General features: G+C 55.7%; 1 protein-coding gene across 2 annotated transcripts; it reads left to right on the top strand.

The window, feature by feature from the left end:
- The first annotated feature begins 14 nt into the window (after nt 1-14).
- On the top strand, nt 15-16525 carry ITIH3 (inter-alpha-trypsin inhibitor heavy chain 3). 2 transcript variants are annotated; one of them, XM_008972098.6, is made up of 23 exons: nt 15-2657; nt 3364-3384; nt 4242-4408; nt 4500-4604; nt 4866-5028; nt 5577-5690; nt 6726-6851; nt 7138-7254; nt 7523-7691; nt 8306-8431; nt 8733-8914; nt 10098-10283; nt 10431-10570; nt 11579-11733; nt 12449-12457; nt 12985-13095; nt 13530-13562; nt 13820-13855; nt 14012-14125; nt 14627-14831; nt 15473-15642; nt 15836-15947; nt 16278-16525. In XM_008972098.6, the coding sequence occupies exons 1-23, from the start codon at nt 2565-2567 to the stop codon at nt 16405-16407; spliced, it is 2784 nt and encodes a 927-aa protein (XP_008970346.2). In that variant the 5' UTR covers nt 15-2564; the 3' UTR covers nt 16408-16525. The 2 variants fall into 2 exon arrangements, with proteins under 2 accessions (XP_008970346.2, XP_054966025.1); XM_055110050.2 differs by lacking the exon at nt 12985-13095 and having other exon boundaries at nt 15449-15642.
- Nucleotides 16526-19931: the final 3406 nt, after the last annotated feature.

Below are 19931 nucleotides of genomic sequence, written 5' to 3' on the forward strand. Positions count from 1 at the left end.
TATTTTCCAAAGGCAGAGACGGTCCCTGCCCAGAAGCTGTGATTTCAGGGGGCCAGGAGTGGCACCCTACCATCTCCTCATGTGAATGCCTGGAATTACCCCGTCAGGGTCCCCTCCCTTGGCTTGACCTTGGGGCCCAGTCAAAACACAACATCACAGGTGCAGGGAGGTGAGCCACACTTCAGAGAGCTCTGTGTGTGAATGCGCACAGGCCTCCACCCACTGCTTTCCAGAGGCTTTCTGCTTTTTCTTGCTAGTTTCTGTCCAGTTTCCACTACAAATGAGGCTCACAAGGGACCAGACAGAACAAGGACTGGTTTTGAGGGCCTGGATCAATAACACCAATGCTGAGCTCAAAGGCTGCCCCAGGCCCTATGAACACAGAGCCCCTAGCGGCAGGCTGTGGGGCGGCCAGCCCACCTTCCCAGGTATCCTGGGGTTCTCCAGGAACAGCTGTGAGCTGCCAGCTGTCGGGGTCACCCTTGGCAAGGCCTGCCCAATGGGGGCCTCATCTCCCTCCCCTGTAGAATGGAAAGGCGGTGAACCCAAAGATCTCTTAGATTCCGTCTAATTATAAAGTCTGCATGACAACTCTGGTTCCTCCAAGTCCCCAGCCATCCCTTGAGGCCGCTTGAGCAGCTACAGAATCCCTATTTCGAGTTGTCCGTCTCCCCAAACTCCAGGCACTTGGGGATGAGGCAGTGGTCCAGATGAGAGAGGACAGGAGAAGCTCTGCAGGCAGCTGCAGGTCCGTGAGGAGGAGCCATTGGGCAACAGTGCCAGCCACCCAGTGCCAGCAGCCACAGGACTGAAAACATCCCAGAAGCCAGGAAATGAAGACACGGCAGCTCTGAGGGGTCTTCTCTCCACACCCAGGCGCCAGCACCTGCTGGGTTTGGCCTCCATCAGGCCCGAGCTTGGTGCCTGCTGCCAGTGAGGTTGGTGTAAGGGTTCAGGAGGCCCGAGGGAAACAGGCACCGCCCAGCCAGACACCAAGCACAGGCAGCATCTGCCACTTGGCCATCATTTCACTGGCTTGGAAACTCCCTCTTTTCAATTTTTTTTTTTTTTTTTTTTGAGACGGGGGTCTGGCCCTGTCATCCGGGCTGGAGCGCAGTGGCACGAACACAGCGCTCACTGCAGCCTTGAACTCTGGGCCCAGGTGATCCTCCAGCTTCAGTCTCCCAAAAAGCTGGGATTACAGGCAAGAGCCATAGTGCCTGGCTGATTTGGCAACTCTCCATCATTGCTCTGTGGCTGCTGCCTCTTCCAGCCATTAGACCACACCCTCCTCAGGGCTTCCGCTGCCCCGTGGTATCTGCCTTTTGCCTTCTTGGTTCCTCTGCTCCCAACAACTCTCTCTGCACATCTCCCAGTCAGCACCAGAGCTTTCAGCTGAGGCCGCTGAACTCCCCATAAGTTAGTTGTCCTGGACCCAGCCGTCCTTGTTGACTCCATTCAGTAGTGGGCTGCCCAGTGGGAGGGTCACAGGGTCAGCTTGGCTCAGAGAAGCCATAGGTATGGTGGGTGTGCAACAGCTGCCCTGAAGGGGCTAGGCTGGCAGGGTCCTGAGGTGGCTCAGGAGGTCCCAGCCCCCACTGAGACCAGGTCCTGCCTCTAAAGCTCCTGTTGTCCTAGAAGCTGGAGCCCAGACTCACTACAGACTTTTAGGGCAATGACTCCCCAAAAGGCTGAGGGCAGCCAAGTCCCTGGCTGGGCCCTGGAAGCACAGAGGGAAACATGACATGGTCCAGCCCCCAGGAGCTCTGGGTGCAGAGGGGGCAGGCAGACCTGAGCACATCCACCTCAACATAAGGTCATGACAAAGCAGGCCCTCAGGGGGCTTGGGGCTTGGAGCAGGGATGTCCCATAGTCCTCTAGGGGATGGCCAGGGAAGGGTCCTGGAGGGGAGGCACTGGGACTGGCAGAGAGATGAAAGATGTGACATGTGCAGAAGGGGACGGTGTGCTGGTGCAAGAGAGTGAGCTCAGAAAAACAAGCTGGGGTCAGATCACAGAGACAGCTGGGCTTCCGGGATCGTCGTCTGTCCTTTCCCTGGGGCTTTGGGGGCCATAGAAGGGTAGTGAGCGAGGGGCTCTGCCGTGGAGGTCCCAGCCTGCAGGTGACAGTCTAGTTTCATGCCCTGGCTGCCTCAAGAAGGGAGGGGCTGCAATCCAGGAGGCCGAGAGAGGCTGTCCCAGTGGTAGGGATAAGAGGCAACAATGCTGAGATGCCTTTGCCCTAAATGCAACTCCACACCCCATCTCCATCATCCACGCCAGGGAGTCCCAGGGTCCATTTGTTGGCACACAGCTTCTGCTTTCCTGGGGGCCTCTTCCGAGTCCCCCGGTCTCTCAGGAATGAAGCCCCAGCACTGTTGGCAAGACCCACCAGGCCTTCTTCAGACAGACACATCGAGGGACGCGTCATTCCACCCATGCCCAGCTTCCCGGAGGCCCTTCCTGCCTCCACTCCTCCCACCCCCACTGCAGGTCACTGACCCTGCTTGGAAAACACCAGGCTTGCTCATATAAGGAGCGTGGGCCAGGCCTGAGTATTCAGCGATGGCATCTGCATGGTGGCCCTGTCTCATCTTGGCTCTGCTCTCCAGCTTGGCAGCCTCTGGCTTCCCGAGAAGCCCCATTCGGCTGCTTGGGGTGAGTCTGCCCCCTCTTTGCCATCTGGGTCTTGGTGTGGAATGGGCAGAAGGCATCATGCTGGGCAAGGCCTCTGAGTGGAGTGAAGAGGAGGCAGAGGGCTGGGCACTGAGCTGCTGGGAGTAGTGTGGACACTGGGAGAACTGGGCTCCAGCTGAGGCCTATGCTAACCTGTTGTCTAACCCTGGGAAGGCTCTTAAAACTCCCTGGGCCTCAGCTTCCCCACCTGTCAAAAGAGCAATGCACCATGAACTGCTCACTTCACTGAGGGGCAATGAAGGTTCAAGTCTCAAACGAGTGTGACCTCTACAAAATGCTCAGTTGAGCCCTGTGGGGTGTGGCGGGGGCAGGGGTGCTTTGGAAGGAGGCCTAAAGGGGCCTGGGGGCCAGGGAAAGGCAGAATGGGAGATAGAATGAGGTGGGGCATGTAGGGTGTGAAGAGAGCTCTGGGTTCAGTTCCCCCTGCCCTGCTCTCCTGGTAACCTGGATACCTGCCCCTCTCTGGACCTCAGTTTCCCCATCTATTCAGAGTTTTTCCTACTCTGACATGTGGCTCTGGAGGGTCCTATGTCTGGGGGCCGCTCAGGTGTGTGGGGGGCAGGGCACCACTGAACACCTGGTCTCAGCCCAGAGCCTCCCAGGCCATGCGGCCTTGGTGTTGGCCTTGGCCTGATTCCTGTGTTTGTGTTTGTTTTTGTTTTTTCAGAAACGGAGCCTCCCGGAAGGGGTAAGAACTTTCACCAGGGGGTGGGACCGAGTGGGGCAGGGCAGGATGGAGCTGGTTCCCCAACTGCTGAAGGTGTAGGCTATAACAGCTGACTCCTCACAGCTGGCAAACAGCTTATGGCCCTCTGCCCTGGCAGCCTCCAACAGCGCAGGACTCCTGGGAAAGAGCACCACAGAGTGACGACCCCTCCAACCTCGCACGATGTAGCCCAAGAGGGCCCCTCACAGGCATCCCTTCCTTCCGCAGACACTTCCTTAGCACTTGCTAGTACCTGGCTCTGTGAAGCGGTCCCTGCCACACCCTCATGAAGCATCTTTATATCCCTAGGGGGAGGGGGCTGGAACACCTCCCTAGAGCCTCTCAAAATTCAACACCCCTATTGGAAAGAGGGTGTTTGGAGACTTCCCTTGGCACAGGAAATCAGTTCCTCTTTGGGAGACAGAATGAGGCAATTACCTAAAGACCCAGGAGGTGGGTTGGGCTGTGTGCTTGAGGGAGTGTGAGGTGTGGAGGATGAGCAGGAAGAGCCAGGGGCAGATGCTCCAGAGCCAGTGTCCCACGTATGGCTGGAGCTCAGGGTGACTGGACGGGAAAGGGCAAGCTCTCACTGGCTGCAGTGGTGTGTAAACGGATCGCAGAATTAAGGAGGCAGGACAAGCATCTGAATAATGGTGGCCACCAGAACATGGAGACTGGAGACGCCACCAAGTCTTCCAATGTAGAAGACCTGGAGGATGAGGGTTGCGTGCCGGGCAGGGGCCTCAGAGCCTCCAAGGGTTTGCAAGGGAGGTGGCTGGGTTGCAAACCTGCTTCTCCAGTGTCCCAGTCTGGCTGATTCTCCACCCACCTCCCCAAAGGTGGCCAATGGCATCGAGGTCTACAGTACCAAAATCAACTCCAAGGTGACCTCCCGTTTTGCTCACAATGTTGTCACCACGAGAGCCATCAACCGTGCAGACACGGCCAAGGAGGTTTCCTTTGATGTGGAGCTGCCCAAGACGGCCTTCATCACCAACTTCACCTTGTGGGTACCACCATGGCTGCTGGCTCTGGGCTCGGGAACAGGGGGTCTGGCCCAGTGTGATCTCCCTACCCCCAACTCTCTTTCCCTGCAGGACCATCGACGGTGTTACCTACCCTGGGAATGTCAAGGAGAAGGAAGTTGCCAAGAAGCAGTATGAAAAGGCTGTGTCCCAGGGCAAGACGGCCGGCTTGGTCAAGTAAGTATGGACTCCCAGGCCTTGGGGAGAATGTCTGGGATCCAAGGGCCTTCAGGGCTACAAACAACAACAATAGCTATTATTATTGGTATAGCAAAATGTGCCCATAATTTTGCCATTATCCCACGTTGAGGCTGAGGCAAGTGAGGCTCAGAATGGTTAGGGATCTCCCTCGCCAAAGGGCTGGGCCTGGGGCCGAGGGCCGAGGAAGGGTGGGCTCCTGCAGTCTTTGAGGGAGTCACCATCTCGCACCCTGGTCAGGGCCTCTGGGAGGAAGTTGGAGAAGTTCACAGTCTCGGTCACCGTGGCTGCGGGCAGCAAAGTCACCTTCGAGCTAACCTACGAGGAGCTGCTGAAGAGGCACAAGGGCAAGTACGAGATGTACCTCAAGGTCCAGCCTAAGCAACTGGTCAAACACTTTGAGGTAATCAACCGCCCCTGCAGACCTGGGGGGACGGCAGCGGGGTGCAGGAACCCGCCCATGGGGCAGTCTCAGACAGGGGTCAAAAACAAAAGTTCTGCCTCACGGCATCCCCCATCCTTGGCTGGGAAGGCTGGAGGAATTCAATGGTTCTGGCCACAGCATCTGGGGCCAAGGGGAAGAGGCTGGGATGGACTCCACAGATGCAGATTCGGTGCTGGGCCCTCAAGAGCAACACCAGCAAGTGCCTCTTTAAGGCTTCTCACTGGGCACATGGGCATTTTTCCTACCTCAAAGCTGAAAGCCAAAGGAAAAGCATCAGTGGTGGAATTTCGGGCACATATGGCAGGCGGTGGTAACACCTCAGGATCAGCATACTCTCCTCCAAGCCCCTGTGGTCACTTTCGCAGTGGGAGACACCAGGCTTGGCCCTCAGCACTGTCCTAGAGGGTCCCTGCATCATCACAGACCCATCTCATTCCCATTGGCCTTGTTCTGGGAACTGGCCTCTGAGGTCACTGAGTGACATTTCCTTACTTTGGCCATTTCAGATCGAGGTAGACATCTTCGAGCCTCAGGGAATCAGCATGCTGGATGCTGAGGCCTCTTTCATCACCAACGACCTCCTGGGAAGCGCCCTCACCAAGTCCTTCTCAGGGAAAAAGGTGATGTAGATGCCTCTCAGACCTGGTGGGGCAGGGGACAGGAATACTGACTCCAGCAGAACAAGCCTGCAGCCTAGGGCTTAGCTGCTGCAAGCATGCATGTGTTGGGGTGGGGCTGGGGATCAATCTGCAACTATCACCTTCCTCCTTGCCCACTGGGGTTGGGAGTGAGGATGCTGAGGGCAGGGGCTGCTGACAATGACCTGCCAGAGGAGCCATTTACAAAGCCTGGTCCCGTTCCCCCTTGGGAAATGGACAGGGCAGGGCTTATCTTCCCTGTTTTACAGGTCCCGAGGCTGAGGCCCAAGGGAGTCATTTAGATCTACTGACTCCACAATGAGGGGTGAAAGACTAAAGAGAACTTCATTCTTGGTGCTAGGTGGTTGACTCCAGTCCCCAAGGCTCCCAGCTGTTCCAGGGGCCTTAATGGCAGTGGACAGTGGGTGAATAAATGTTTGTATAAACAACAAACCAGTCATCCAGGACTTCCAGGGCGAGGCCCGAGGAGCACACACTCAGAGGACTGCTGGCTTCTGCAGGGCCACATCCTGCCCCGGGACCCTCCTCCTCCCCTTTCTCCTCCTTTCTCCCTCCCCTCCTCTTGGCACCCACACACCAACATTCCAAACCTACAAGAAATTCCTTTTAATGGGAAGCTACCCCTTCCCTAAGTAGCTTCTCAGTGCTGAGCTCCAAGGTAGCCTGGGCTAATGGGTGTGTGAGGCCAAGAAAAAGGGAGCTGGAAGCTGAATCAGCCAAGGCCTGTGCCCAGCCGGGAGCCCTGATCTCCAAGGGGAAAAGCGGTGCTCAGAAAGGCCGGAGCGTGGTAAACAGTGCCTTCCAGTGAGTCCTGGGAGCTGCAGAGCACGCCACCGGCGGGCAGGGCTGCCCAGGCCTCCAGCTCTTGCTAGCCTCTGCCCTGCTAAGGGCTCCTCCCTGTGAGGCTGCACCTCTGCTCCCTCAGCTAAGGGCTGAGGTCTCCCAGTGGGCAGGCCCTGGCCGAGCTGAGCAAGGTCTTTCATCTCCGTCCCTTAGGGCCATGTGTCCTTCAAGCCCAGCTTAGACCAACAGCGTTCATGCCCAACCTGTACAGACTCCCTCCTCAATGGAGATTTCACTATCACCTATGACGTGAACAGAGAATCTCCTGGCAACGTGCAGGTACCCGGGCTGGCTGATTCATCATCAGGGTGGGGCGAGGGCTGGTGGGGGGGGGGGGGGGGCTGCAGCTGCATCTAGTGCCATCACCCTGGGTCCTCAGCCCAAGGCTGTTTTCCTACAGGATGTGGGACAGCTGATGGCCTAGAGCCTGGTGCAGCACCCCCTAGAGGGTGGGATAGGAACGTCTTTTTCTTGGGCTGGTAAATGTCTGGCTTCTACCTGCAAGAATAGTCAATGTGGTGTTGGTAAAAGGACACCGGCCTCCGTCCCTCTCCCCACTTTCCAGATAGTCAATGGCTACTTCGTGCACTTCTTTGCACCTCAAGGCCTTCCAGTGGTGCCTAAGAACGTGGCCTTTGTGATTGACATCAGTGGCTCCATGGCTGGTCGGAAATTAGAGCAGGTAATCAGCACCAGTGGCACAGCCAGGGCTCGGGGGAGTAGGGGGTGGAGGAGATTTTTTTTTTTAACTGGAAAAAGCTGATCTTTGTGGTGAATGAGGAGAAAGGGGACAGGATAAGAGAAGGCTCACGGCCTCTGCCCGCTTCTGTGGCAAGCCTCAAGCAGGGCTCGTTGGTGCAGATGGCGTGGGCTGCACCGCCTGCTGAGCTGAGAAGGGACCTCACTCTCTGCTGCGGCTTCTCCCAGCTCTTTGTCTCTCTCTCCTCCAGACAAAGGAGGCCCTTCTCAGAATCCTGGAAGATATGAAAGAGGAAGACTATCTGAATTTCATCCTGTTCAGTGGAGATGTGTCCACATGGAAAGAACACTTAGTCCAGGCCACGCCCGAGAACCTCCAGGAGGCCAGGACGTTTGTGAAGAGCATGGAGGATAAAGGAAGTAAGAGCGGAGCTGGAGCCCACACACCTCCTAGCGGCGCCTCCCTCTGTCCCTGAGCAGCCTGCAACCCCCCTCTTAGGGACTCTGCTGGTCTCAGGCCCTTCAGATCTGAGCTGGGGTAGAGGTGGGAGTGGATGGTCCTCAGGCTTGAAGACAGAATATCGGCTGTCTTCTCCGTGGTCCAGGGAAACCCATTCTTTCTGTTTCTAATCCATGATCCTGGTATCCCACAAGTCCCAGCAAGACAAGGCCACAGAGAACCCTTCTTCTTGGCCCTGTTTCATATGGAAAATGGCACGATGCCTACACCGCTCCCCTCTCCTCCCAGCAAGAGTTACTGGGAGTCCATCCAACTCTGCCAAAGGGCTTTCACAATCACCATGTGCTTTTCGTCTTCACCATGTGCCTTTCATCCCCATTTGAAAGTGGAAGTTGTTTGTTTGTTTGTTCATGTGGTGGTTCATTCATTGTTTGCTGAGTACCACCATGGGCTGGCAGATAGGGTCCTTGGGCACATGAGTGGGGCCGGCTGTCCCGGCCTCCTCCGCTCCAGCCTGTCTGCACACTGGCACCCTGAGGACACCCTCCCACGGTGCTGTCTGTCTGTGTCCCAGTGACCAACATCAATGACGGGCTGCTGAGGGGCATCAGTATGCTGAACAAGGCCCGAGAGGAGCACAGAATCCCAGAGAGGAGCACCTCCATTGTCATCATGCTGACTGATGGGGATGCCAATGTTGGTGAGGAGCACGGGCATGGTTTTGAGCTAGGGCTGGAGTGCTTGGCTGCTGCTCCTGGCTCTGTAGCTGGCTCGTTGGAAAACCTGGGGCAGCTCTTCCCTGGGTTCCCTGTGGTCTGGGAGCCCCTCAAGGGCAGGGTCCTGCCTCCCTCTGCCAGGGCTCTCCACCACCTGCCCCACAAGGGCTCATGGTCGTGACTCCAGCAACTCTGCATGTGCAGGAGTCCGGTCTCCCCAGACAGAGCTGGTCTAGACCATCCCCAGGGCTGGGGCTGGACTGTGAACACCCCCTTCTCCAACAGGTGAGAGCAGACCCGAAAAAATCCAAGAGAATGTGCGGAATGCCATCGGGGGCAAGTTCCCCTTGTATAACCTGGGCTTTGGCAACAATCTGAATTATAACTTCCTGGAGAACATGGCCCTGGAGAACCATGGGTTTGCCCGGCGCATTTATGAGGACTCTGATGCCGATTTGCAGTTGCAGGTATGCCTTGTCTTGCACACTTCCGGGCATAAGGAGCTCACTACTTCCTCAGACAGCTGCTCCATAAGGTGACAGTTCTAGTTATTAGGAAGAGCTTCGTCTTGGGTCAAAATCCACCTCTGACTATCTCTTACCCATCAATAAAGATTCTGATTTTGTCCTTGGGCTACACAACAGGCCCGTTTCTTCAATAGGATTATCAGAGCAAACACAGGACATCTGGTTCAATATGAATTTCTGATAAATAATGAATTTTTGTAGTGTAAGTATGCCCCAAATATTGCACAGGACATTGTATTAGTGTACTGTGGCTGCCATACCAAAGTACCAAGTGACTTCAATGAGAGAAACGTATTGTCTCCCAGTTCCAGAGCCCGGACATCCCAGATCCATGTGGCGGTGGGTTGGTTCCTTCTGAGGGCTATGAGGGCAGATCTTTCTAGGCCTCTTTCCTTTTCTCCATGGCTTATCAATGGCTGTCTTCTCCCTGTGTCTGCACATGTCTTCCCTCTGGATGTCTGTGTCCAACTCCCCTTTTAATAAGGACATCAATCATATTGGATTAGGGCCCATACTCATGACCTTATTTTGTAGACCCTATCACCAAATAAGGTTGCACTTTAGGAGTACACTATTCAACCCATAACAGACATACCTACACTAAAAATTATTCATTGTTTATTTGACCTTCAATGTAGCTGCACGTCCTGTCTTTGCATTTGCTGAATCTAGCAATTTTGTTCCTTCTCTAGGCAGGTAATGGCATCCCCACCTCTGCAGGGCGACCACCCCATTCCTTCCCTCCTCTGTCTCCGGATCTCTGCACTCCTGTCCACATCACTTTATCATCTGCCTCTCTTTACTTCCTTTTCTCCTTCTTGCTTTCATTCCAACAGACATTCCTTAAATACTTTCTTTGTGCTAAGAACTCTGTCCTCATATTTCTTTTTTTTTAATAGGAAATACTTCTGAAACTGTCCTTTCTAGTCTTCCTCGTGTCTATCTGGGAGCAGGGAGTTGCCGGGGGGAGGCCCCCACAGACTGAAGGACGCAGTCAGGGACAGGCAGAGTGAACATTAGGAGCCATTAGGACGGGCCCAGCCCTGGGGCATGGATGCCCAGCTGCAGCATCAGTGGGAGCCTGACCTGGGGCTTGAGATGACTGGCCCCGTCCGAACTTCAGGGCTTCTATGAGGAGGTGGCCAACCCACTGCTGACGGGTGTGGAGATGGAGTACCCCGAGAATGCTATCCTGGACCTCACCCAGAACACTTACCAGCACTTCTACGATGGCTCTGAGATCGTGGTGGCCGGGCGCCTGGTGGACGAGGACATGAACAGCTTTAAGGCAGATGTGAAGGGCCATGGGGTGAGTGGGGACAGGGCCTGGAAGTGTGCTGGGGATGGGGTATCAGCAGTGGTAGGGCTCTGGCCTCATGAGGGTCCAGGAGTGGTGGCCCCTGAACCTGATCCACCCAAGCCTCCAGCCCCTTGCCTCCTTCTACCCCCACCCTAGGCCACCAACGACCTGACCTTCACAGAGGAGGTGGACATGAAGGAGATGGAGAAGGCCCTGCAGGAGCGGGACTACATCTTCGGGAATTACATTGAGCGGCTCTGGGCCTACCTCACCATTGAGCAGCTGCTGGAGAAGCGGTGAGCAGAGTCCCAGCCCCCACCTGTGCCTACCCCTGGCTGGGCTCCAATGCAAGGGCACCCCCATACGCAGTCCCAGCGGTCCTGCCCTCTTCTTGGGCCAGCCCAGGAAGTGTCTGTAGAGCAGTCTGTAAGGAACCCCAGGCCACCACTCCCCATCCTGTCAGCCCCAAGGCTCAAGCTGGCAAGTCCCCTGGCCAGCAGCCTGGGAGTGCCCCGGGGTAGGGGGGACTTCAGCACCCTGCTGCCCACACTGGGCATGGCCCAGGGGTGGTGAGGCTGAGTGGAACTGAAGGCCGGGATCCCAGCCCTCAGTGCCCAGAGGGCAGAGCTGAGCCCACTGAGAGGGTCAGTGTTGGTGTGGGTGGGATTAGACTGTGAAGCTGTTAGTACACAATCTAGCACATGCTGAGTGCTCCGCACATGGACACCATTGTGAGTGGCTGTTGTAGCCCCTTATTTTATTTATTTATTTATTTATTTTTTTTTTGAGAGGGGGTCTCCCTCTGTCGCCCAGGCTGGAGTGCAATGGTGCGATCTCGGTTCATCGCAACCTCCGCCTCCTGGGTTGAAGCAATTCTCCTGCCTCAGCCTCCCAAGTAGCTGGAATTACAGGCATGCACCACCATGCCTGGCTAATTTTTGTATTTTTAGTAGAGACGGGGTTTCACCATGTTGGCCAGGCTGATCTCGAACTCCTGACCTGAGGTGATTCACCCGCCTTGGCCTCCCAAAGTGCTGGGATTACAGGCGTGAGCCACCATGCCCGGCCGGTCCTTACGTTTTATAGGTGGGGAAACCAAGGTCCAGCAAGGAAACAGGGCTTGTTCACATGCCCCAGGGAGTTGTGAGCCAGTCTTCTCTGAGCCCAACTGGGCTGTACCCTGGGGGACCCCACAATGGGGAAGGTGGAGTGGGGATCCCCAGCTGCGCCCACCACTCCAGTGCAGGGGAAGCGGGCAGGGTGCTGCTCTCCAGGCTGTCCTCCTGACTGGCCCCTCCTCACAGCAAGAACGCCCATGGCGAGGAGAAGGAGAACCTCACGGCCTGGGCCCTGGACCTGTCCCTCAAGTATCACTTTGTGACTCCACTGACCTCAATGGTGGTGACCAAGCCTGAGGACAACGAGGATGAGAGGGCCATTGCCGACAAGCCTGGGGAAGGTGGGGATAGGGATGGAGGCCGCAACCCGGAGGCCTCCTGTGCTGGGCACCCTCCCTGGGTGTCCAGTGGAGGAGTGGGCCAGGCTGGGGAGACCCAGACCTGCTGAAGTGGGCATCTGAAGGAAAACTGGCCACGGGATGGGGAAAGTGGGGTGGAGCGTGAAGCAGTCAGCATGGACAGTGGGGTGTGGGGTGAATAGGAGCCTCTGCACCTCTAAAGGGAAGTGAGTAAAGGGGGCACACTGCCCATGGGGCATTTCAAGGAAAAGGACTGAGGCTGCAGCATGGAAGGGCTTAGTTAGACAAGAAGAAGCACTTCCAACATGAAAGGCCTGGAGCAGGCTATCAGGCACCTGGAGATTGTTAGGGGAAGAGTCCCTGAGAGCTGGAGGCTGGGACCCCCTCAACCAGACCCCAGACTGCCCTACTCAACAGGGGGTCCCCAATGCCCACTGCAACTAGGTACAGGGTCTGTGTGTGGTGGTGGAGGATTGGCATTGGGAGACATGGGAGGCAAAGAGCTGGGCCTGGCCAGGCCAGGCCTCTGGCTTCCAAGAACTCCTAGTTCCAGGGGACACCCAGTGGGGGAAGAGCTGGCTGCTGGGAGGCCCACAGCCTAGGGCTGGTTGGCCAAGCAGCCAGCTCTGGTCCCTGCTCACAAGTGCCCTATGGCTTCTAATGCATTTCTCTTCTTCCTCCCTTGCTGCACCTGCAGATGCAGAAGGTAAGCCTTTAGCCAGCCACCGGGTTGGGCATTATGGAAGGGAGACAAGAGAGAACTGAGGAGGCCTTTCCAAGCAAGATAGGACCCCCAGCCATGGGGGCACACTTGGGACACCTGGGCTCAGGCCCAGCCCTATTGCCAAATCATGAACGTGCCCCTCTCTGAGCCTGAGGATCCCTGTAAGTTAATTGGGGGTGGCTTCCCTTGCCCAGGGAGACACAATCAGTATGACAGTATCTATGACCTGCAAAAATGAGCAATTTAGCATGTCAGTCATTTATACTTCATTAGTCCCATAGCAACCCTCCAAGAGGGCCCTTTTATGATCCCCATTTTACAATGGGGAAATTGAGGCACGGGGGGTTAATTTGCTCAGTCTGTTTGCTCACAGACTCAGCAGATGGCCAAGCTGGTACTTAGGCCAAGGCAGTCTGGCCCCAATGCCCATGCTGGGAATTGCTGGGGATCACAGTCCTCTGTGCCTCTCTCACCACAAAACTGGAACCTCACAAACTCCCTGCCACTAGGCAGGGCCTCCCCAGCCCCTACTGGCCTGCCCCACCTCCATTTGGACTGGCACATTTGGACTGGGCCATCACGTTCCCCTCAGAACAGCCCTGATAAATGTACCGGTGCATGTGAGTACATATATGCATGTGCACGCATATGTGTGCGCCTGCGTGCACGTGTGGGTGGGTGTTTACTATCAAGAATCAACAGACAGCCGTGAGCCTCACTCACCCCAACTAGGGGGTGGGAAGCCCAAGGGTGGGGCAGATGTTTGCTGTGAGCATTACTCAAGAGAGAGAAGATGACTTAATGGCTTGCATTTCAGCCACATCAAAAAGCCCTGCGCCAACGTTAAAATCACATCCCATTGCCACCAGCCCCATAAAGGGCTTTCCTGGACGTGCCCGATTTCCAAAGCCTAATCTTTGGAGTCACATCTCCACCTCTATCTGCCAGTGTTGGGGCCCCTCTGGGGCCCAGCAGCACTAAGACAGGAGGAAGGCACGGGGCTGGGGGAGAAGGAACCCCTAGACCCTGCTCACACTGCCCTTCGGCTTTTCAGCCACACCGGTGAGCCCCGCCATGTCCTACCTGAGTGAGTACATGCTGGCAGCTGCCACTCCTCCCACTGCTTAGAGCCTGCCCCTGCCACATGTCCCTCCACGGTGGCTACTCACTCAGCTCTCCGGGATGGGCAGATGGACAATGTGCCCTGAGGAGATTGCGGGGTGGGAGGGCAATGGCATTAGCGAGCGGGAAGGGGAGGGGCATAAGCTGAACTCCTATGGGGGTCGTCGGGCGCCTCCCAGCGCCACTTGCTTAGCTCAGCCCTCTCTCCCTTTGTATCTGCAGCCAGCTACCAGCCTCCTCAAAACCCCTACTACTATGGTGAGTCCCTGGCTGCTCCTGGGGAAGGCTCAGGGGCCTGGGCACGTGCTCCTGCCTGTCTCGGAGTCGAGCCCATGGAGGCCAGAAGGCTGGGGGAGGCCCCAGGTATGATGAGAGGCCCTGGGAGTCAGCTCCTTCTCTAATGTGTCTCACCAGTGGACGGGGATCCCCACTTTATCATCCAAATTCCGGAGAAAGACGATGCCCTCTGCTTCAACATCGATGAAGCCCCAGGCACAGTGCTGCGCCTTATTCAGGATCCAGTCACAGGTGAGGCTTGTGGGCTAGGGGCTAGGGCCGGGGCCAGGGGGCTCTTCCTGGGAGGGCTTGGGTCCCCCGAGGTAGGCACAGGGACCAGGTTCTCACTCTGCCCAGTAAGGCATCATCTTCACATGCAAAGAAACCCCTGGGGGTGGGGAGTGCCCAGGGCCACAGGCTTGCTCAGCCCCACATGCCAGTGCTATTGGGAGATGATTAGCGTGAATGGACCACCTGGGCCTAGGGTAGGACCCAGCCTGTGTCTGGGGAATAGCTTTTCTCTGAACAACACTCCCTGGCCCAGGCAAGTGGCAGACCCATAAGGTCCCAGCATGACCCAAACCTAGAGTGTCTAGGAACCAACAGGCTTGGGCTCTGAAGTCCTGGTCTCTCTTGTGGCCCCCGCTCTGCTGCCCCTCAGCCAGTCTGGTTGAAGAGGAAGGCACATCCCTAAAGGCAATCTGGACTCAGAAGTTCTCGCTGGTCTCTCTCCCTGCCCCATCCCTCTGGCAGGCCTCACAGTTAATGGGCAGATCATTGGCGACAAGAGAGGCAGCCCTGACTCCAAGACCAGAAAGACTTACTTTGGAAAACTGGGCATTGCCAATGCTCAGATGGACTTCCAGGTGGAGGTGACAACGGGGAAGATCACCCTGTGGAACAGGGCCATGCCGAGCACTTTCAGCTGGCTGGACACAGTCACAGTCACGCAGGATGGGTAAGCTCCCCTACAAGGTCTCCAAGGTGGACTACAGGCTGAGAGTCTAAGGAGGCTCTTGAGGGATTTAGAAAAATCCCAGGACAGGAGATCCATGGGGGTCACAGGAAAGATCAGAGACCCCAGAATCCAGTCTCCTGTCACAGGGGAGGGTGACCATAGTGGCCCCCAACCAAACCCTGGGGCCCTGTCAGAGCCAGAATTGGTAGCTGCACAGTTCAGCTGGTTGGGTGAAGGCATTAGGTGATAATGGCCCCCATTTGCCTCTTCTGTGGCTGCTCTTGTCTTCTTAGCTCTCCTGTCTTCAGATCCCCCAGAGCCTCCCACTAAGGCTCAGAGAAGGTGTGGAGCCTGCCCAATGTCACTCAGGAAGTCAGTGGCTTAGCTGGGGCTGGACCACAGGCCTCCAGATTCATAGGCCAGCCCTCTCTTTCCCACTTATAGACACGCAAGGATCCACTCACGGGAGGGGAGACAGTGTGCATGAGGCATCCTCTTTCCAACGCCCCTGAGATAGTTTCTGGAGTCTGTGGGCCCTCGGGTGCCATGTACAGGGGAGGCCCCACCAAGACGCCCTTGAGTCAGATGCCCAGTGTCACGGCCACTGGGCCCCACAGCCACTTTCTGGCTTCATCTCGTAGGCTGTCCATGATGATCAACAGGAAGAACATGGTGGTCTCCTTTGGAGATGGGGTTACCTTCGTGGTCGTCCTACACCAGGTGTGGAAGAAACATCCTGTCCACCGTGACTTTCTAGGCTTCTACGTGGTGGACAGTCACCGGATGTCAGCACAGACGCATGGGCTGCTGGGTACGAAGTGTTCAGACTGCAGGCTGTTCAGGCCTGAGAGCAGCATGGGAAAGACATACACAAGGCCTTCCTAGGCACCCTGTACCCAGCTCACAACACCCCATTCAGCCTTTGCATCAACCCTGAAAGGCCAGTGGCCACGTTACCCGTGGCAATGGCCAGGGGCTGACAGCATGAATATTTTTCTTCCCAGGGCAATTCTTCCAACCCTTTGACTTTAAAGTGTCTGACATCCGGCCAGGCTCTGACCCCACAAAGCCAGATGCCACATTGGTGGTGAAGAACCATCAGCTGATTGTCACCAGGTGAGGAGACTTCTCCCACACCCTCACCTGCTCAGCAACGAGAGGAGGAAAGAGCACCTGCTGCCCAGGCACATTAGTCTGGTGGGCTTTTGTCTTCTGTGGGGTACCCTTGTTTCCCTTTGAGGTCTTGGCCCCTCCCAGGCTCTTCCTAATCAAGAAAAAGCCCAAACTTGGCTTCCTAGAAAGAGTAATCATGTAACTTCATTCTTGACCAAAGAATTCTGGGCTGTTAGAATTGCCAACTTCCCACCCTTTTTCAGTCTCAGGTCTGCTAGCCTAGCAGCCATCTTACCCACCCCGTGTATTGCAGCATCTCTCTTCTTTCCCCAGGGGCTCCCAGAAAGACTACAGAAAGGATGCCAGCATCAGCACGAAGGTTGTCTGCTGGTTCGTCCACAACAACGGAGAAGGGCTGATTGATGGTGTCCACACTGACTACATTGTCCCCAACCTGTTTTGAGTAGACACACCAGCTCCTGTTGGGATGGATGGCCCGGATTTTATGGCATCTGGAACATGGGCACAGAGAGGGGCCTGTGGGAGGGGCTGGGAAAATAAAGTCCAAGGTCGAGACCAGACAGCTGCCAGCCTCTACATGCCTTCATGAGCCTCTGCTCCAGGGAACAGGCAACTGGGACCCACAGCAGCTCAAAAGAGGGGATGGCTAGCAGGAAGGCAACTTCTTGGGCCTCTCCACTGACACAGCTGAGAGACAGAGTTGGTTGGACTAGAACTTTAGGGATTCAAATGTATGACAGCTTGGGGGAAAAAATAAAGAACTGACTCTGAAGGAAAGGGGCTCTGAGAAGTCAGGAAGGGTTGAATGTATTTCAGTATCCAGGAAAGTCATAAGATAAGTAAATGGTCCCGGCTCAGGAGCTCCAATCAGGACCTTTAGAAGTAGATAATACTCCAGTGCAGACACAGCCCACATCTAAATGGGGATGTCAGCCACCCTTCCATCTATCCATCCATCTATCCACCATCCATCCACCCATCCCTCCACCCATCCATCCATTCACTCACCCACCCACCCATTCACCATTCAACCATCTGTTCACCCACGTATCCACTCATCCATCTATCCCTCCACCATGCATGCATCCATCCATCAACCTATCTATCCATCCCTCCAACCATCTGTCTATTCATTCATCCCCCCAGCTACCTATTCATCATTCAACTATGCATCCATCCACCCATCCATCCTACTATCTGTCCATCTCTCCATTTGTCCATCCTTCCATCCATCCATCCAACCATCAATTCACCCACCCATCCACCCACGTACCCATCCATCAATTCAGCAGATAAACCCAATACCTTGGGCCAGGATCTGGGGGTACAGTTGAGTAATCCAGTTCCTATTTTCATGAGTGCTCGTTTGTCTTCAGCTGGGCCAGGCATCTCTGGGATCCTCTGATTGTACCTTATGATGACCACTTGGTGTATCCTCCCAATGAGTCTGTGGTGGGGTAGAGGGTCAGAGAGAGGTTCCTGGACGAGGGGCTCTGAGACCTCTCCAGTGTGGATAACCCTCTCCCACCTGGACAACTGCAATTGCCACTTCCTGAGTCTCCCTGCCTCCTCTATTGCTTCCCATAGAGAGCTTTTTATAGAGCAGATGTGATCACCACTCGCTGACTAAATCCCTACAAATGACATCTTCCATCCTTTGCTCTTGGAACCATGACAGAAGTCCCTCCTATGGCCTCTCCAGCTTCCCCTCATACACCAGGTGCTTCCCTTACTTTCTGGGTTCCAGACACACAGGCTGCTCTCAACTGTGCAAACATAAGCCCTCCTGCCCACATCCTCTGCCTCTGCTGTTCTGCCTGGGGGTGGGGAGGGGGTAAGGGCATGCTGGGCAGACAGTACCCCATCAGAAGACGCGGTGAGTGGCTTTGCCTGATGTCAGAGCAGGGGGCACAATAAGACTGGAGGAGGTTGGAATCACACTGGGGAGTGCCACAAATGTCAGTGGGGCATGGCATGTGGCCTTGGGGACATGAAAGGAAGTTGTCCTGCCTCCCAGTGCAGGGGTCCCTGGAGAGAGGACTAGAGGCCATGAAGGGCAGTCCAGGGGCAAATGTTTGTCGTCAGAGGAGCCCCCCAGGTGGCTACAGGATGCTAATGGCAGACTGGTGCCTGTTGTTGCTCTAGGGAAGGGGCCACATAGACATGGCTCCCATCTTGAAGGCCTCCTCATAGCCCCAGGGTGAATGTGGCAGAAGGCCAGGCTGGACTGGCTAAAAGGGCCCAGGCCTGAGAAAGGAACCCTCCATGGTGGGCAAGTCCCACCATTCTGTTGAAGCCTGGGTTGGTTGAGGAGCCATATGGCTATTATTATTATTATTTTCTTGAGATGGGGTCTCGCTCCCATCACCCAGGCTGCAGTGGTGCAGTGGTATGATCACCGCTCACTGCAGCCTCGAATTCTCAGGCTCAGGTGATCCTCCCACTTCAGCCTCCAGAGTAGTGGGGACTACAGGCATGGGCAATCACACCCGGCTAATTTTTGTATTTTTTGCAGAGACAGGGTTTTGCCATGTTGTTCAGGCTGGTCTCGAACTCCTGGGCTCAAGCGATCTGCCCACCTCAGCCTCCCAAAGTGCTGGGATTATAGGTGTGAGCCACTGCCCCCAGCCCACATAGCTTTACAACAGTCATCTTGAGGTCAGTTTCCACATCTATGCAGTGGGGAGAAGGATCCTGCCATGCGAAGGATGTGAAAAGGCATCCTCGTTATGGTTTCTGGTCCTCCTCAGGTGTCTCCAGGACAGCTCCAGGTAGTAGCCATGTGAACAGGTTGGGAGGCAGGAGTCCCAACCCATAGGCCGGGAGGCCATCTATGCGGGCAAAAGCTAGGTGGACTCTGCCTTCTCCCCATTCCACGTCACCCTGGTCCCTCCTGTCCCTGCCTGGCCCTCCCTCCCCTTTCACGGTAGAAGCCATGCTCTGTGGTGAGGTGTGCACCACCTGTGCTGGCCCGGTCTCCCTCCCCTTCCACCTCATCCCACAGCATCTCCTTCCATTATCTTCCCCAAACTTAGCACACAGTGTCCTGGCTCTAGGCCTGGACGCATGCTGTTCCCACCACCTGGTGTTCTTGCCCTCCTTTTCCACTGGGCTAACTTCTCTCCATTTTTCAAATCTCAGCTCCCACATTACCTGCAGAAAGCTTTCCCTGCCACCCCCAGGCTTCCTGGTCATCCCCATGTCTCCCTCTGGGCTCCTGCAGCACCTGGCTATTTTCTGGGTGGCAGTTATCACCACAGGCATTGTGTCTGCCATGGTGCCCAATGTGCCCACAGTACTCAGCCCAGGGCCTGGCATAAGCTGGAAAGCACTTGCTGGATGAAAGAGTGAAGAACATGGGCCTATTTCCAACTGTCACAGAAAACACCTGCCCCGCAGGTGCTGGCAGGGCCAGAAAATCAACTGTGACTCCTCTGCTGTTGCACAAATTCAGCAGCCAGTCCAGGGGGTCATGTCCCAGAAGGGTAAGCTCGGGGTGGCACTCCTCTCTCATCCCTGTATGTCAGGGCCACCCCCACAGCAAGTCCCTCTGAGCTACTCTCATGTCACACAGCCCTGGCCCGAGCCCCCTGGAACAGCCTTTACAAAGCGACTCTGCCTGAGATCCCTATCTGCCAAGGAGGCTCGATGGGGAGGCAGCAATGCAGGGAGGAGTGTTTCCGTGTGTTGGGCAAACCTGCTGCTGGTGACCCCTCCCACCAGCCAGTACTTTGACCCTTTTAGAAAGACCCATCCAGCAAATATCCTCTTCTAGCTCAAGAGCGGGGAAAGGATGTCTCCCTGATGATCTGGTGTTTTTTAGCAAGCAAATGAGCTGTTTCTTCTTTACATTGGCTTCCAGGAAGCTCATAGCAAAGCCTTGTGCTCCATCACTGCTGCAGCTTTCCCTACCCTGATGTCCCTGAGTTCACTATCCTTCTGCTTGGCTCTTTTATCCTTATACTC

This window comes from Pan paniscus, chromosome 2, assembly GCF_029289425.2.
Source record: "Pan paniscus chromosome 2, NHGRI_mPanPan1-v2.0_pri, whole genome shotgun sequence".
NCBI classification, from domain to species: Eukaryota; Metazoa; Chordata; class Mammalia; order Primates; family Hominidae; genus Pan; species Pan paniscus.

What these genes read in the sequence shown, in the direction of transcription:
- ITIH3 (XM_008972098.6), top strand. Translation starts at nt 2,565, where the DNA reads ATGGCATCTGCATGGTGGCCCTGTCTCATCTTGGCTCTGCTCTCCAGC. An exon ending in AACGGAGCCTCCCGGAAGGG is followed by an intron (nt 3,385 to 4,241) that starts GTAAGAACTTTC and finishes ACCTCCCCAAAG; the next exon opens with GTGGCCAATGGCATCGAGGT. An exon ending in GTCACAGTCACGCAGGATGG is followed by an intron (nt 14,832 to 15,472) that starts GTAAGCTCCCCT and finishes TTCATCTCGTAG; the next exon opens with GCTGTCCATGATGATCAACA.